Source organism: Setaria viridis, chromosome 3 (assembly GCF_005286985.2).
Source record: "Setaria viridis chromosome 3, Setaria_viridis_v4.0, whole genome shotgun sequence".
Taxonomy (NCBI): domain Eukaryota; kingdom Viridiplantae; phylum Streptophyta; class Magnoliopsida; order Poales; family Poaceae; genus Setaria; species Setaria viridis.
The window spans coordinates 11,434,630-11,453,065 of NC_048265.2; the positions used below are offsets into that span (position 1 = coordinate 11,434,630).

Here is an 18,436-nt window from a genome sequence, read left to right on the forward strand (position 1 = left end):
TTTGCTTAAGAACTTAAAAATGTATCCAACTAAGAGTTGTAGAACTCAAGTTTCCTAACAACTTTTATTTTCATTGTTTTGCTTGAATCTGAGCAGAGGACCTTCGAAAACTCAAAATACAAAGCCGTGCTGAATTATACCAAACAAGACAAAGTCTCAACTTTGGAGCTCTTTATTTCGAAATTACTAATGAAAACTCAAGCTGAACCCTATACAAAAGTTTTAGAGCTACAAGTAATGAACAACTTTGGTTATTAGAGTTAGGCCACAATCAGCACAAAAGGTTTTCAAAAGGGAAGTCAAACATAGCCAAATCGGTCAACTCTGTCAAACTCTGGAATTAGTCTGTCTGATTTTTCTCAGTTTTGGCCAAACTTTGACGCGATTTATCTCACAAACGATTTTGAATCTGAGAAAACTCCTTTAACAAAGTTTTAATTAGGATGCTAGGCCTACAAGTTTTGTAAAGGGAGCTAGGTGCGAGCAGTTCAAAAATCTGGAGAAAATTGCTCCCCAAGAATGGTCCTTCGGCGGATCCTACGCGTGCCAGAGCGTGTCCACCTCGCGCCCGCCGTCGCCTGCCGCGTGTACCCCGTCCACCCGCTCCGCCGCGCCACCCAGTCCCTGGCCATGATAGAATGGGTCGGCACGCCTCGCTCCTCCAGTCGAGCTTGAAGTCACCCTGTAGCCCTCTGCACCGCGCCTGCCTGCAGCTCCTCCACCCTGTCTCTCCTCGCCCGAGATCTTGCCAGTCACGCCGAGCGCTCTGCCCGCGATGCGCCGCGGACACATCATCGTTCTAGCCACTCCGCGGACGAAGCAGGATGCAGCTACGACCGGTGCTACCTCGCACCTCACGCGTGATCCTCTCCGCCAGGATCTCCGACCGCGCCCCGACGCTACTCACCTCTCCCGTCAAGCCCTACCGCCACACAGCACGCTCACATCCCGCGACACCGCTGCCTCCGCCAACCCCAGCTCAGGACAGGATGCCTCGCGCGCTCGCATCACCAATCGTGCAAGCCAGCAAACCCGCTCGCCAGCGCACGCGAGCCCTCGCCCAACGCCCGCGCGCCTCGCCTTCCCCGCCCTGCATGCCGCCCTGGCCGCCAATGGCCGCCGCCACGACCAGTCCACCCTGCAGCACGCGCCCCACTCCCCTCCGGCCCACCGGCCAACCACGAGCTTCGATGCCTATAAGAACCCCGCCAGCACCACCGTGCTCCCCTTTGCTGCTCTTCGCTCCAGTTTTCCCCGCCCGAGACCCCACTCCGCTCGCCAAAGCTTTACCGCCCGCAAGCTCCTCTGCTCCGCGCTCACGCGCCGCTGAGCGAGCTCGCCGTGGAGCCCCCACCTCCGCTCGACCCCGCCCCTCGCCAACGTCCCCAGCCGCTTTGCCACGACCTCACGAAGCTGCTGCGCCCGCCCATAGCCTCTGCCCGGTCCCTGCCGTGCCGGAACACCACCGCCCGACGCCATCACCGTTGCTTGCCGTTCGCCGTCGCGTTCCGCCCCCACCGGACCTTCCCGACGCCCGCAACCGCCTCAAATCGGTCGCAGGTGAGCCCCCGCGCCTCCCCGGCCTCCTTCGGCCCCAAGCCCGTCGGCGCTTCCCCGGAATTTCGGCCGGCCGCCACCACCCGCGTGCCCGGGGACCCGATTGCGATCGAGAAAATCGAATTAGGGGCTTTAGTGCAAAAACCAGGAACCCCTATGCAAATAAAGTATAGACGCGAGGGCTAGATCGCAAGTTCACCTCAGTTTTTGTTTTATGATCGGCAGAAAATGTATTTAACTTTGGATATTCACCAAAACTCATAGAAAATTCAGAAAAATATCAAACCAATTTTGCTAGACTCAGTATAAGGTGTAGTTTCTAATAAAAATAATTTTGGCACATGTCTCTGCTAGGATTAATGTTATATGTTTTAATCCTTGTTTAAGCCATTTAAATCATAGTAAATTGTAGACCTCAGATGCTAAAATCTCTGATTTAGTTTTACCATGGAAACCTAGGGTTGCTTTTGTCTTTTGCATAATAATTAGACCAGAGATGGGAAAAATGTGAAACAAATTGGAGTAAGTCAGTGGTGTAGCTTAGTTTGTAGGAAAAATATAGAACTTGATTAGAAGTAGAAGGAAAACCACTTTCCCTTTTGAGGAAGAATTTTTAGGGTAAATGTATGGAAAAAGATGCCCTTCACTAAAAATTATGAAAAATTCGCCAAAGGCTCTATTTCACCTCTGGAACCTACTGTTAAAATTTCATACCCAAATTCGTTATGGTTTCTATCTTAAAATAGTTAAGCACACACTACCTTATCATAATGAAATAGTTTTAATTATTTTTGTGCAACTTCATAGCTTACTGTTTGAAGACTGAAATAAAATTTGGGAGATGAACCAAATTAAATAGAAGAAAGAACCTTAAGTAAGAGTAATAGCCTTTTTCGGAAGAGGTACAAAAGAACATTCAGAAATAGGATAACTTTCCAATCTAAAGTTTAATAAAGTTAAGTGTTTATATGTATACAATCACCATCAAGTCAACCCCGGGTTTTATACTATTACACACCTTACCTTATGCAGATAAAGAAGGTGTAGAACCTTGTTTTGGTGAATGTGGTCATGATGTAATTTATACTTTAATGCTAACTCGTGTTTTGCATCCTATGAGAAAGCATGGAAATTGAACTTGATGCATTTGCATTTCGTGTAGAGCTGAACCTTACTGACGGAACATACGAGCTTCACCCGGCGCCAGAAGGAGCCGTAGCTGATCCGCAGCAAGTCGGAGCCGAGCCTGTACCGAAGCAAGCCGAGGACCAGTTCGCTAACTTCCTGTGTGAAGGCAAGCCCCGGAGCATGATTTCCTATCTTTAAATCCTTGCAATACGATTGATTGCTTGATTGTGCATTTACGTTCTAGGAGTTGATTGAAACCATAGATGCCTGACTTAGTACCCTTTGATCTGAACACTAGTATGATAGCTGAGTAGTTGCAATGCTTAATAGAACTCGGTAAAAGTCGAGTGATTGACTGTCACTCGCGAGTTATAGGAGTTGTTTGCTTTCCTTTTGTTACAACTATAAGGACGATGGATAGGGCAGGGCTCTATGAAGTATTTTGGTGGTCGGTGGATTGTCCCGTCTGTCTACATGAAATTGGACTAAGGTCGAGATATGATGGTGTTCGTGATCAAGTGTTTGAAAGTACTAATCTCATACCTAGTATGGGATGGGGAAGCCTAGTACCTGATTGAACCGGAACATGAGCGGATCGTTCCACTATCTCTAGAACAGAGTTCCCTTGCGGCCGCATGTGGTGACAAGTGTGGTCATAGAACGGCAGAGGCCAGGTCTATGGAGCCTTGTACCAAGGGAAGTGGGCTCGACACGGGTTTGGGAATTGATGGGGACGACTGACAAGTGAAGCGACCCTTCGCGGTGCACGGATGTCGTGGGATTAGGTTCACCATGCATGGTTAATAAATTTGAATAGATTCGTCTGCCTCTCACAGTTTGGGACTACTTGATCGCTATGCTACACTGAGTAAGAATGAAAGATGATGATGATCTAATATTGTTACATGTATTATTTGCTTGGAAACTATGCTTGGTTTAGTATAGTTGCTAACTTAGAATGGTAAAACAACAGTAGAACTTGTGGCTAAAATATTGAAAGTAAGGACCTACACTAGTCGCTTTTGGCAAAAGCAAACCTCAGAGCCAAAAAGCTTGCATGTCTAGGTGTTGGTGGAGTAGTACCACCGGTCGGTTAAGTCTTGTTGAGCGTAGTCGCTCAGCCTTGTTGTGGCACATCTTTTCAGGTGATGTTGATACCACTGAGCTCGCTGCAAGTGGCACTTGGCCTCCCCAACTTCCTCTTGGTTGGACGGTTGAGTAGGATCCCTCCTCGGACGGCGAGGACCGGGATCATTGATGTCATGATCGGCTTCGTCATGATATCCTGCAACGACGTTTAGCTTCCGCTCAGTTATTTCTGTTATTTGAGAACTCCGCAAACTTTGCTTGAATTTTGAACTTGAGGTTGTAATAATTTGATGCACTTGTTTAACTGAGATGGACTGTTGTAATCTCTGTAACCACTCACCTTCGTGCGAGTCTTGCTTTCTCGATCCTGAGTTAAGTGGTTTATCGGATGAAATTCGACGGACGACCAAGTTGACTTGTTTGAAGTACATGATCACGTGTTAAGTGACTTAAGTGTGCTTTAGCCATGTTAATTTAGGCGGTTCCGCCACAGCTGAAAACAAGGCAAGTGCCTTAGTTTCCATACACACCACAAAGTGAACAACAAATGTTAACAACAGCATGTTTACCCACCACCGAGCTATGCTTTAAAAATACCCCCTACATCAACACCTACTATCTCTAAATTTTGGACCAAAGTAGTTTAAACACACAACATTTAAAGAACAAGTGAGAAGTTGATTCATTATGTGTGCTGTTGGTGGTTAGAAAGCCCAACAAATGTTGAGGGATCCCTTGGATTGCCGTACGGTGTCCAAGAGGGCTTCTAGGGGACTGAGTGGCTAGTTGACCATGTCTATACAAGTCGAGCAGCTTCATATTTTTATAGGACTAGGGTCTAACACCTTTCCAGACTAAAGATGCTTATGCCCCTATCCTTAGCCCTGTTGTGGTCCAAACAAAGAGAGCGGGTCTTGAGGGTAGTCTGGTCCTTTCCTCCTGAGGATCCTTACATTGCTGGTACTCTTCCTTGCCAAGTGCTCTCGTACTTTTCCTACCCTAACATGTTCTCCCCTCCTGGCTCGGGCTGGAGGTCTAAGGAGGACAACTAAGAAAGGTGGTGGGTCTCTCCCCGTAAGGGGAGTGGGGCGCTATCCACCGTTCGTATCTCTTTCCGCGGGGACTCTCATCCCTCTCCCTGAAAGGCTGAGAAAAGGCCTCCAACAGCCGGGTGTCCTCTGAAGGGGAGGAAGGGGTTTTCCAGGACCTTCCAGCCTGAGGGGCCTCCAACACCCCTGATGGTCCCATCCACTTGGGACGGTGACCGCTTCCCCCAACATGTACAAAACAGAAAAGACATATCATCAAGCTCCCTTGTTTGCTTAAATTATCTTTAGTTAGCAACCTATTATTAGTTAACAACTAAAGAAAAAATGGATTCTAAATGGAACTTTTACCTTCCAAATCATAGGGAGGTACACAAGCTTAACACCTTTGGAATTTATCACTGCATATACAGATTGAACAAAATATGCTCATCTGGACTCAAAGTTTCAAAGAATTGGGTCACAATCTTCACTTGAGTGAATTTATCATAGTACAATAGGTCTTTTTCAATGATGGTCCAAACTTTTAATTGCTCTAATCGTGCGGTCCTCGTTTTCTATTTTTTCTATTATTATTATTATTATTATTATTATTATTATTATTATTATTTAGACTGCGTTCAACCCTGTATGTACATACTCAGGTACACGTGCAAGTTACTAGTAACTATAATGGCGCCAACATCCTTGTCTTCCTCCACAGCATATGCCTTGCAAGCTTTTTGAGCAACGACTTGTGGGATTGGCGTAGGGTGAACGTGTAGCAGAACTGGATTTTCTTCATATGGTGTGCAATATTTGAGCAATGCATTATATGTACTAGGCCATCAACCCATGCTCGCACATGTACTTATAATTTTGAAAGACATGAGTACTATAAATTCATAAAAACTTACAACTCATAGCTAATAATAAAAAATTGCGTACCTTACATGCTCTCTCTCTCTCACACACACGTGTTAAACGTTCTAACACAATACTCAAATAGATGCATGCTTACCTTTATCAGTTTATTGTGTTAAACGTTCTAACACAATACTCAAATAGATGCATGCTTACCTTTATCAGTTTATTAGGTTGTTATAGACTTTAGTTAGCAATTATTTTATATTTTTTCATTCACATTCATATTTTTATTGTACTTTTGCATCACACTTCAATATGTGTTTGACATGTATTTAATTGAACCCTTAGTTTAAGCTATGTGTTTAACATTAAAACCAGTATTCTAGTTATTTTTCTCCATAAATATATACATTGTCTGGTTAAACGCACCATGTATACATACCTTGAGTTAGTATTTTCTATATTAACGATGTGAGAAAGAGCCAAATAGGTAATTTGGAATAATATATTGTTATATTTTAGAATTTTATTATAATGACAAATATATGTAGTTTTTCTTTTGAAAAACTTAGTACATGCTCAGGCGCTCACATACATGCATGCACACTCACTCATATGAATACATGCACACAAAACTAACCTTATGAGCACCTCCGGGTTAATTTAGATGCCAATTTAAGAGTTTGTTTATGGTGTTTTTTATATGACAAGTGTAGATGATTTTAGATGAAATATTAGGGGTTACTTTAGATTTCTCTTTACAATGGTGCATATTAGTAATTTAGATGAAGATTGGTGGGTTACATTGGGCTATATTTGATAATGGCAAGGGTGGATAATTTAGATTTAGATTAGTGCATTAGTTTACATTATTTTCATAATGATAGAGGTGTGTAAATTTGAAAAAACAAAATATATCCAATAACTACAATGATTAGAGTCTACTGGATTAGTAGCTGAATGTGTCTCTTTTTGTGAGAAATTCTTGTTTTATGTTTTTTATAGTGCATCTAACATTAACATAGAGATTTTAAAAGAAGCCTGCATTAATAACAGTAAGAATCAAGTGCTGCACGAGGTGCTATGAGGAGTCGGGTTTGGCTCAATGTCAAATTATTGGAATGGAAATTCCAGGGGGTGGTAAGGGACCTGGACTTAATACGTTTTAACTATCTTGTCATGGATGTAATGAAACATCAAACCTTGTATTTGAACACGTTGGTATCACATTACATCATTTTAGACGACAGAGTCAAAGCAAAGCACACGGGTACACTCATGGCCTGTTCCATCACACTGGCACACAACACTTATTTCGATAACAAAGTACGAGATCGTGCAATTGAATGAAACCCACACAAATCCAGCTCCTAGGCATACACAACCGTATGCTCAAGAACACTCGATGCATAATAAAAAGCACACGCCCACCCAGATGCACCTTCAGAATGGCACACAACCACCACACACGCACGAACACAAGCCAAGGGATGTTGCACCCTGCTCAAAATGAATGTTGGTGATGTCTGAGCCCTCAATGAATTTTTAGAACTTCTCTATTTTTCTATAATATCCACCTAGGACCCTAGTTAGTTTCATGTGGAGGCTTTAAAAGAAATCTTCAATTAGTAACAGTATAAGATAAGATGAGTCCTGCTGAGCCTGATGCAGTGCAAGTTGCGAAGCCTACCCAACATAACAAGGTACGGCTTAGGGTTATCTTGGAAAGTTGATGAAGCTTTTTAATCCACTCGGGTAGTCCACTTATGTTGGCATTGATGCTAAGGCTTTGAAGAGATTTTGATGGTTGGTCTTTCATGTTCATGCGCAGCCACATCACGAGCCAGTTTTGATACGGACTGACGAAGATCATAGGTGTTCATTTTGCATCCCAATTACTCGAAGAAAAGGGGCGAGAAGAGGCTCGTCGCTGCTGATAACAACACCCAGTTTATTTAATCGCTCCAGCCGGCCAAGGCCATGCAACATGGCGAACTCAAGCTCACCGTCACTCTGGGAATCTTCAACATGGGACAAATTTTTGTAGTTTTATCGTAGGAATGATGACTCAAGATGTGATACGAGAGCTCAACCTGTAATTCCGTGTTCGTAACTTCATAAGTTACAACTACTGCGTACAAATTTTTCTCAAGCCTTGTTCATATATAAATATTCGGGTGCTAGAGATCGGTAGTACAGCACCACCCCTGCCTTAATTTACAGGGAGGCCATCAGTGGGGTTCAGTGGGCATGCGGCACGTGCGCGTTGGGGAGTTGCGCCTCGGCCTGCTGCACGACGACGGCGATGTTGAGGACGTTGTCAACGACGCGGAAGACGTTCTTCTGCACGGCGGCGAAGGGCGACGGGATGTCCGGGAAGTCCTCGAAGGCGGTGTCGCAGTCGCTGGCGCTCGTGAGGGCGTCCGACACCTTGCTGTTGAAGCCGACGAACTGGGTGCCCTGCGCCTCGATGAGCGCCCGCGTCTCCTCCAGCGACTGCGCCACGTCGTCGTAGCCCTTGCGGCAGGTGGAGATGATGGACACCATCGGCCCGCCCTCGTGCGACCTCGCCCCGTACGCCTCCACCCGGGCCTTGGCCTCCTTCGCCTTCTGCGCCGCCACCCGCATCGACGCCAGCAGCAGCTGCCGGGGCGTCGACACCCCGGGGAGCTTCGCCAGGCCTCGGCAGATCGCCTTGAAGCGCACCTGGTCGCATGTCCGCTGGCACGCGTCCGGGCCGATCAGCAGGCGGACCCCGGACCTGTTCATGGGCTTGTCTTCGTCGAAGACGGACCGGACCATGCGGCCCTCGACGGCGGCCGCGGAGGCGAGAAGGAGGAGGAGGGAGGCGAGGATGAACCGATCCATGGTGTGTGCCGTGCTCGTCTCTCTTATTGATGACCGCCCTCGGTGGTTTATTCGGAGGTGTCGAGGGCGGCCTGAGAAGGTGAGAAACAGGGAACACGAAGGCTGAGAAGGTACAGGTTGATGGTTCTGCCTCCGGACGGGATCTGGTTTATATAGGAGAGGCGAGTGGAGGGGGGCACGGCTTGGCCATGGCTTCATTTCCTTGGTTCTGGTGGTTCCGCGCCATGGTCGCACCTTGGTTTTAGGCTCCCCCTAAACATAGCTTGTGTTGCCAACCTGCCATTTGCTTCGTTCTGTGCATGCCAACGATCGATCCGTTGAAGTATTCAAGCCTACGGAGCTAGCCTGATATCCTCTGAACGTGCCTTCAAGCCTTGGCACAAGAATCTCGTCAACCTTACACAAAAATGGTAATTTGGCTCATTAATCACAGAAAGATATACAGTAGTCTTAGCTGAAAGTGTACCGGATTACAGAATGCCAAAGTTGAAGCAACACGGCTCTTTCAGTTCACACGGAAATCTTCACTAGTACTCCGTGTGGAACCTGCCATGAACGAACTGCCAGAAATTCAGGAATCTGAATCTGCTTCGTCTTCTTCAGAATGCCGTGGGACGTGCTGGACGTAATCCTCCTTGGAGAGGCAGGACTCCGGGATGACGGTGCCGATGCTCCTCCCGAACGCCTTATGGCAGTAGGACGACGCGTTGCGCCCGTCCACCCGGGTCAGGTTCACGTTGGTAAGCGACAGGCGCCTGCACGGCATGGCGTCGCTGCACGAGAACGTGACCGCGTGCTCCGACGCCGACGTGCCCCTGATGTCGATGTAGTTGATCTTCTCCACCTGCACGCCTGTCGCTGCAGCCTGCAGTGTAAATTTTGCAACGCAAAGTTCAGAGGTAGGCTATCACCAGACTGTCAGACAGTACTGGATGTTGGATTCAAATTTGTATATGTACCCGTGCTTCAGATGAATCTGCCAGATCGGAGAAGTTTCCCTGATCGACGATGATAGGATTGGTGACGTTCTTCATGATGATGCTCCCGAATTTCACCTTGCGGGCGAAACCACCGCCACCAATCTGAAAACAACAAAATCACACGGGACGATCAGCAAATGCACAGTATTTTCACCTGAGTTCATGACAGATGACTGTTCTGATTCAGGTGGAGAAATGGACAGTTGCTGTTACCTTGGTGGTCCGGATGCGCACACCATTCTGGGCGTTTGAGATGAACAAGGTGTCAACTTTGATCTTCTCCACATAATCAACGGAGTTGTTTACTCCTAAAGTTCCAATACTGATCGCGATCGGACAGTGTTAGCTGTACTAGCAATTGATGAACATGTGGGGAAATGGATATCTGAAGAGGCAACAGTTATAGTCAGTTACCTGATGCCATGACCAGGTCCGCATGAGATGGCTCTTAGGCGAACATCGGTGCAGCTGCCCACTATCGAGACACAGTCATCACCTGAAGAAAAAGGGAAAATTGGGAAACAAGGGCAAATCAAACGACATGCTTAACGAAATAAAAATATCCCCAAGTTTCTGCAACGTGTATGGTTAACACATCATAACTGTTTTCAGTTTCTTGTGTTCATTCCAGTACTGAATCTCCAGTCAACCGCATTCTTTCCAAAGTGTCTTCCGAAAAATCAGCTGCTCTGAAACTGCATACGCTGCAGCAGCAGGAAGTTCTAACAGAAAGGGCGCTTGCCTGTGGAGATGAGGCTATCCATGACGTGAACATTTCTCGAGTCAACGAGGTGGATTCCATTAGTGTTGATGCTGTTCTCCGGCGAGGTCACCCTCAGGTAATTGGCCTTGACGTGTGAGCACCGGGTGAACGTCAGGTGGTGCTGCTGGCTGTTCTGCAAGGTGATGCCCAGCACGCTGATCCCTTGACAGTCCTCAAAGTGAACCGCCTGCAGATTGAAGAGCAGAGCGAGATGGTGATTCCTCCTAGCCGGTGACCGATTCGGTTCGAGCAAATCTCCAATCGAGCGGGGCGAGAACTCACCTTGGGAGCAGGCTGCGCGGTGCAATTCTGCAGGAACACGAGCACACGGTTAGTTTGGCCATGCCGTCAGTCCAACACCCGGCGTCAGGTGGCGCCATCGGTTACGGTTACCTTCTTCTCCTGGCACGACGACCGCGCCCACCACTGCCGCCCCCTGCCGTCGATGATGCCGCCGCCGGTCACCTTCAGGTTCTGGACCTGGTGGAAGTGGAGCCACTGCGTGCGGTCCCCCGGCCCCCAGTCGCTGGGGCTCTCCGGCGCGACGATGTTCCCGGAAATCTGACGGAAACGCAAGGCAAAAGTTGCATATACGGCGAGTGAAAGAACGGAAGCGGGTGGGAATGAATCGAGCCGCGTGGCTTACGAGCAGCTTGATCTCGCTGCCGCAGGGCCCGGCGAGCGTGAGCGGCCAGATCTGGAAGGCCTTGCCGGCGGGCACGTTGAGGATGACGCTGTCGCCGGCGGCGCACGCGGCCGCCCAGGCGTCGGCGAAGGCCTGGAGGAAGAAACGGCAGAAGGCATATCCAGTTGGCAGATGCTGTCAGGTAACAGCCAATCGCGTGGTGGTACAGGAACGGGGCGGGCTTGTACGCCCAGCAGCAGTTGGCGTACCTTGGTGTCGTTGGCGACGCCGTCGCCGACGGCGCCGAAGTCGTCGAGCGTGAGGAGGGTGCGGGAGTCGGCGGCGTCCGGCAGGAGGACCGCGACGACGGCCGCGAGCAGAAGCGGCACGGCAGCCGCCGCCCGCGCCATCACTGAACGAAACGGCCGCGCTAGCAGAAGAGTGTCCGCGCGCCACTCGCTGGCGGCTGGCCGGACAACCGCGAGCAGCGTACTCGAGCAGTTGAAGTCGAAGCGCGCAGAGCACCGTGGGCGGAGCGGAGCGGACGTGCGAGGGCACGGCGCGGCGTGCGTTCGGAGAGCCGGACGGGGAACACCGAACACGTGCGCGGGGACGGTCGTGCCAGTCTTCCAGATCGCCCAGAGCCCCACATTATGGGTAGGGTAGCCTGGGTAGGTGCACCATCGTTCACGGTCCATCGAGGCATCGAGCAGGGTTCCTATAACATTCGGGGATTGGCGCTAGTACACAACAAGATCCGGTTTTACTTTACGGGTGGTATCGATCGGTCTGCACTGAAGCCACTGATGCAACTCCTCCATGTCAGAAGATGGCTTACTGACATCTCTGGTAATGTTACAGAAGTGAAATTGTATTTTACTCACGGTGGGCGTGGTCGTATAATTTTAAGAAAATTCCTTCTACGCTATCGAAAATTTAGCTCATCCCTTTTACGTCCCTTCATTGCCATTGGTTTTATAGTTTCGGTCCCTTGTGTGCCATCGCCGTTAATTTTGTACCGAGCCTTGCGCACCGTCCATCAAATCAGCAATGTTTCGTCCGCTAGCTCCATTGTGTTGGGTCCTACAGTCAGCTAAAGAAATTTTCTTTTCTCTCCATTCTCTTCCGCGCAGCTCGTTCCCCAGGTCACTCCCGGCCATCGCGTGTGCTCAGGGCCAAGGATGAGCACCAGTACCTGATGGTCCGGCGTATGGGAGAAGCGGCGCCGCAGTTCGACCCTTCCCACGGATGGGAGCGGCGGCGTCCCATGTCGCCTTTTCCCGCGGATGGGACTGGCGGTGGCCTATGCCTGGAGCGACGGCGGCGCGAGCGTAGGGCTGGAAGGCGGAATCGACCGAGGAAGTCACCTGCAAAGCCGGCATCTACTCGCGCACGAACACCCGCGCCGCGCTCCCGTAGTCCACGGACCGCTCTGGCTGGCACGAATCACGGCAGCGTCCCGCTCAGAGCCCCGCAGCGCCGTCCTGTACCCCCATGGTCGTCGTCCGCTGAGCCTCCGCAGCCGCCGCACGCGTCGTTCGCCGTCTGCGCCATAGCCTGCCACCGCTCCCATCCACGGGAGGGCCCAAGCCGGGGCGCCGCCGTTCCCATCCGCGGGCAGGGCATGAACGTACTCCGACCGTCCTCGGCAACCATCAAGGCGTCGCGCGGATATGACGCTACCGGCGAGCGGGAAGCTTCTTGTTGCTAAATCCAAGCTCTTAGCAATCCATTTTGCGTGGGAGATTGGATGGAGCATGTTGCCGCCGGCGGTTGATTTGTGCGGCAAGGGAGGCAGAAGCAAAGAACGGAAGTGAGAGAAGAAGATTTAACTCAGTTACGTGAAAAGTGACGGCATAATTTAGATGGCACATAAGATAATTTAGATGGAACATAAGGAATGGATATAGTTTCTAGTGGTATAATGGGAATTTTCTCTATAATTTTCCTCCTGGAGAGAGCAAAGCACTACGCAGGGCACGTGTAATCACTTGATGCGGTCCATCTCCGGGACGGTTGGCTCTGCCTGTCTGCCTCCCGCGTTGGACTGAAAGATGGCGCCGTGCTGCACTCCCAGCCTCACGGACCACTACGAACTTTGATTTGTCCTCGACATCATTAGAATGATGAGGGCATTTCGTCGAGCATCTCCCGCGCGGCGCCGGCCAGATCGTCGCTTTTCCCAGCAAAGAAGCAGGATTAGCTAGTTAGCTTGACGCCCTCCTTCCTCGTGCGCACGGTAGCCATGGCCATGTTCTCCTGGGCAGGAGAATGGTGTGCTGGCGCGCCCACACGAGTTCGTGCGTAGCCAGCCGGGGTTCCTACGTAGCTTCCATAGGCTGGATAAGCAGCATCGCTTTAAAGTCCATCAGATCCAAATTAAAATATTCAACATTTTGTATCAGATTCATCATTTTAGCATACTCCCTCCGTACTCACAAAGAAAGTCGTTTTGGACAACGACACGGTCTCCAAAGTATTACTTTGACTCTTTGTTTATATAAAAATATTTATCAAAAAGTAATATATGTATAGTTTTATGAAAGTATTTTTCAAGACAAATCTATTTATATGGCTTTCACATTTCCAAACTCAACAACTTAAAAGTTATTCATGATTTATATTCCCAATGTTTGACCCAAACCTTGTCCAAAACGACTTCCTTTGTGAGTACGGAGGGAGTATCAGATTCAACATTTGTTTAAAATCAGATCAACATTCGCAAAATACTTTATTTAACATTTCATGAAACATACGTTCAACATTTCGGAACACATAAAAAACATATTCAACATTTTTTTAAACCTACATCAACATTTTTTTAAAGAAAAATGTCCATCTTCTCCGGGGCCGGCAGCTTTAGGGATGGCGCGCGTGGCCGGCGGCGGTGCCCGCGAGGCCGGCGTTGCATGCAGTAGCTAGGGGCCGGCGGCGCGCGCGGCCGGCAGCGAGCAGCAGGGGCAGCGGTGGTGGGGGCGGGGGCGGCGCGGGCGTCGGGGCGACGACGGCGTGGTCGAAGACTCGGAGGCGGCAGCACATACAGGAGCAGGGCTAAGGTTGAAGGGGAAGGAGAATCCAAGAGATAAGAATTGTTCGCAGATCTCAACAATAGAAGTTATATAACTAACGGGCTACCCGAAGCCAGGTAAGATTAGCGTAGCCAGCCTGCGGGGACGATTACGGCGACGAGAGGGCCTGGGACGGGGGGCCATGGTGAAGCTGGTCGTATGAGTATTGGGCTGATGATGGACCTATTCGGATGCTCTGGCCTGGAATTTTGAGGCCTGGTAATATCCCAGATAGAAAAGGCCCACCAACCCGTCAGCCGACTTTCCAATTAGCTTTTGACCCAATGGGGTGATGGCACGTCACAGCTAAGATGCAAATTGAAAACTGAGTGATACAGCAGCTTTTTCTCACCCAGAAAAATAAAGAAATAACTAGGGGGAAACTGAGTGACAAGAAGACCATAAATCACTCAGAAACTCATGTGCTGTGTTGCATGGTGAAGGTAGTATTCATTTACTATCCATTGTTCCCTGATTCTAAATTTGACACTAAAATTGTTGAACTTACAAAAAATGGTGCAGGGGTGGTATTCATTTACTATCCATTGATCTCTGCTTCTAAATTTAACACTGATCATTAATTGTTGCTTGGTTCATAAAAGTGTTGAAAGAAAATTGAATATGGAGATGAAAAACTGAAACTGGAAATGCATAACATCACAATGCAACTATCTGTGCATAATACTCGCAGAATAATTTTGCTTCAGCGTTTATTTTGTTCATGTACAGAATAAGGACATGAAACAAAATAAACTGTACAATGTACATGAGACAAAGCTGAATATTGAACACCGGGCCACTTTGGACGCCATCAGACTTGATGGTGATGAAGGTGCCCTGCATCCTGAACCATAGTAGAGATTGTTAGTGATCTTGAAAAAAAAAATAGAATCGCATGCATGGTCAGTGTTAAATGGAGACGGAAAAAGGACGGGCATCTGTACTCATACCGAGCCTAGAGCATATACTGACTATTTAGACATCAAAAAATGAATTCTGAGACTGCACTAAAACAAAATAGAACTAATACAAAATCGAGACCTGCATGCAGCAGCTAAATCTGAGACCTGAATGCTTTAGAGCCAAGATCCATTTGCAGCTGCAGCCTTGACTTTATCGAATAAAAGAATATAACTAAATAATGAATCACTGAATTATTTAACCTGAAAGACGATGGTAGTGCAGCTACAACAGATCGAAAAAACAATATAATGAAACATTTAGAAAAAATGGAGACATAAAGGATGGGCAGCGGTGCTCATGCCAAGCCTAGAGCATAGACTGAATATTTAGAAAATCTGAAAAAAAATGAAATCTGAGACTACACTAAAGAAATGAATAGGACTCTAAATTGACCAATACTAAATGACTCTGAACAATTGATCTTGTTTGTAGGAAATCTTCAACCTGCTGTATAGTGGTTCCACACAGCAATAGTAGCTGCTATATAGTGGTTGCAATGAATATTCAGCTGACAATGTTAACTTAGTACACTGAAAAGTACATATTCAGAGAAAAATGAACATTCAGAACCTAACTGATGAAATGAATGAAATTGATATATCACTATCATGTTCTTTTTTATCCTCTAATATAAAACAATCAATAATCTTTATCCTCAAATATCCTTGGATGTGATCCATCAGAGGCAACAAAATGACCATGTCTCTCACATGAGTCTGCATCTGCCAGCACACATGCGCGGTGCATTTTAATGCTGTCTAAATCAGTAAGTAAATTGAATACTAATAAAGCTAATCCATCAAAAGATGAGATAATTAAAATCTGGAGAATGTTATATAGTTCTTCAATTGTGTTTCTCAAAAGAAGAAGAAAAAAGACATGACGCATAGAAAGTGGAACAACCTTAAGATGGCATAAAACTGAAAAATGGATAAAAGCAAAGAATGGAGCAAGAACTGAATGGAAAAAGCACTCAACCATATTGCACTGAACTAAGAAGAAACTGAAAGCAGAAAAAAATGGAACAAATCAGAAAGGTTACTAGAAATAGACAAAATGAATTAATACATTTAGAACACCGAATATTCAGAGGTCAATGAATATTCAAAAACCTTAGCATACTGACAATGTTAACTAAATACACTGAATATTTAGAGATAAATGAAGATTTAGAACCCATACTGATGAAATGAATATACTAAGACACTGAAGACTCAGAGACAAACGAACATCATAAACCTGATACACTGAACCAGATATTGCTGCACGAAGACAAAGAACATAACACCGAATATTCATTTTTTAGAATCAATGATAGACTAGACGACCTCCATAGCCAGGGCTTGAGGCGCGCCCTTGCCACCACCTTGGCACCACGATCCAGGCTTTGTTGTTGAGCACCACCCGGGCCTGGACCACAACCGGCGCCGAATCTGGGAGGAGTGTCGTTGTCCAATATACTTCCCTTTTCTTTTGTTTTCATACACTATAACAACAGAGTGACAGACTAATCATAGAAGTTGTTCGTGCCGGGAAGAACACACTACTCCATCTAAAGAAACCACGAACAGTCGAACACACTACTTTGTCCAGAGAAACAACTGACAAATTTATAGCACAAGAAAATGGGGCAGCTAATCCCCCGACACACCACTAATGCGGCAACTGCAACCCAATCCTCCATTCACTCCCCGACTGCGGAAACCGCACACAAAAATTTGCAATCCGCGGTAAAAAAAAAATTGAGCTAACACTAAAACCAAAATTGGTAACCGACCTGCTACGTCACACATCCACAAAAGCCACGTACTGCAGAAATCAAAGTGACATGAAATCTCAAAATAATCGAAAATGGAGAGAGCTTCCGCGAGAAAATGAATGTGAAGGAGATTTTTTACTCTCGAGGCTCGTCAAAATCATTACCTTCAACGACGTCGAGGCTCATCAAAATCGCCGCCACCCGCGGACTCGCCATTCTCTCTCTGCCGCCGCCGCAGGCTGCAGCAAGCGCAACGATGTACCCCGAGAAAGATCGGGAGATCGGAGCTGATAAGACGACGCGTGCGGTGCGGTGTTTGGTGTATGGCTACGGGCCGAAAAAGCAACAGAAAATAAAAAAAATGGCCCGACAACCACAACAGGCTCACGAATCTTGGAATGATCCTAGCCTTAGAAATCTGGGTGAGAAACCAACACATAATCACCCGCGAGACAGTTAGAAATTCCGGTTACACTTTGAGCGGGAATCCGATCAGTTGTCAAATGGAGTGCTGCTATAGTACGAGCCCAACTCGGAGTTCGATTAATCCAGGCCCAGGTTTTGAAAGCCCAGGTGAAACAAGCGTGGCAACCCTGAAACAAGGCCCAGGTTTTGAAAGGCTTTTTCTTTCTTTCTTTTAAAGAAGGTTCTGTTCAGCTCAGTCAGCGTCGAGAAAGGGCTCTCCAACAGCTTATTTAAAATGGATTTCTATCCTAAAAACTAAGACCAACTGCTCCGGAGAAAATTGCAATTTTAGGACTCCAAACAACGCGCTTCGCTATTTTAGGACTCTTATCATCGACTTCGCTAAAATGACCCTCGAAACGTTGGCACTTCGTTATACATGACATTTGCTCATTTAAAACACTTTTCCCAAATGAAATACATGTATTTTGGCATTAGAGGACCATATTGCCCTCAGCTCTTTTTTCCTGGATGTGGCCTGCCCTGCCCTATTTCTGTCAGGCCTTTTTTCCTGGACGTGGCCTACCCTGCCCTGTTTCTGTTGTTTCGTTTCTATTTCTATCGCAAGAAAAGATCGCGCGCCGCCGTTCGTTGCGCCCTCGCGACGGGAGATCGTGACGCGCCGCCGTTCGTCGGCCCACCTATCCCTCGTGATGGGAGATCGCGACGCGCCGCCGTTGGTCGCCATGGACGTCGCCGTTCCTCGCCCCGGACGCCTGTGTTCTTCGCCCCGGATGCCGTCGTTCGTTGCACCGAAGGTCCTGGCATCCGCCATGGATGGAGAACCGCCGCCTGGGGTCATGACCACGGCACTGGGTGCCGTAGCCGCGGCGGCGGCTGCCCTACCCGCGCCGCCTGGGGCCATGGCCGTAGCGCCGGTTGCCGTAGCCGTGACGGCGGATGCCCTGGCCGCGCCGCCTGGGGGCATGGCCATGGCGCCGGGTGCCCTAGCTGCGGCAGCGACTGCCCATCCCGCGCTGCCAGGGGTCATGATAGGGACGCCTAGTGCCCTGGTCACTGCTCCTCATTCGGCAATAGAGTGCAACATTCCTGTTCTTAAAGTGCAAAGGTATCGGCTGCACTATATTTCTGTTTTTTTTACCACGGTAGTAGTAGACAGTAGTAAAACATGAATTCATTGTTTTAGGCCCCAAGTGGAAAATATGAAAAGAATTGATTGGGATAACATACAAATAGTGGAGACACATGATGACGAAGGTCGTATTGCACTTATGAGTGAGTCGCAGATTTGTGAGCTTTTAGGTTTGACAGAGGAGGA

General features: G+C 47.8%; 2 protein-coding genes across 2 annotated transcripts; both read right to left on the minus strand.

The window, feature by feature from the left end:
- Window positions 1-7,655: 7,655 nt before the first annotated feature.
- On the minus strand, window positions 7,656-8,785 carry LOC117847060 (uncharacterized). Its single transcript, XM_034728212.2, has one exon. It carries the CDS (start codon window positions 8,730-8,732, stop codon window positions 7,908-7,910), a length of 825 nt encoding a protein of 274 aa, XP_034584103.1. The 5' UTR covers window positions 8,733-8,785; the 3' UTR covers window positions 7,656-7,907.
- A 146-nt stretch (window positions 8,786-8,931) lies between these two features.
- LOC117847059 (probable polygalacturonase At1g80170) lies at window positions 8,932-11,615 on the minus strand. The gene is made up of 9 exons (XM_034728211.2): window positions 11,172-11,615; window positions 10,924-11,055; window positions 10,671-10,838; window positions 10,560-10,586; window positions 10,257-10,464; window positions 9,929-10,010; window positions 9,728-9,836; window positions 9,494-9,616; window positions 8,932-9,399 (listed from the first exon to the last, which is right to left on the minus strand). Exons 1-9 carry the CDS (start codon window positions 11,598-11,600, stop codon window positions 9,106-9,108), a joined length of 1,572 nt encoding a protein of 523 aa, XP_034584102.1. The 5' UTR covers window positions 11,601-11,615; the 3' UTR covers window positions 8,932-9,105.
- Between the last annotated feature and the right edge of the window lie 6,821 nt (window positions 11,616-18,436).

Bases quoted from the DNA above. Each gene is read 5' to 3' on its own strand.
- LOC117847060 (XM_034728212.2), bottom strand. From the start codon at position 8,732: ATGAAGCCATGGCCAAGCCGTGCCCCCCTCCACTCGCCTCTCCTATAT.
- LOC117847059 (XM_034728211.2), bottom strand. From the start codon at position 11,600: ATGGACCGTGAACGATGGTGCACCTACCCAGGCTACCCTACCCATAAT. The intron at 10,011-10,256 runs GCAAGCGCCCTT...CTTTTTCTTCAG, and splicing joins GGATAGCCTCATCTCCACAG to GTGATGACTGTGTCTCGATA. The intron at 9,400-9,493 runs GTACATATACAA...TTTACACTGCAG, and splicing joins CAGATTCATCTGAAGCACGG to GCTGCAGCGACAGGCGTGCA.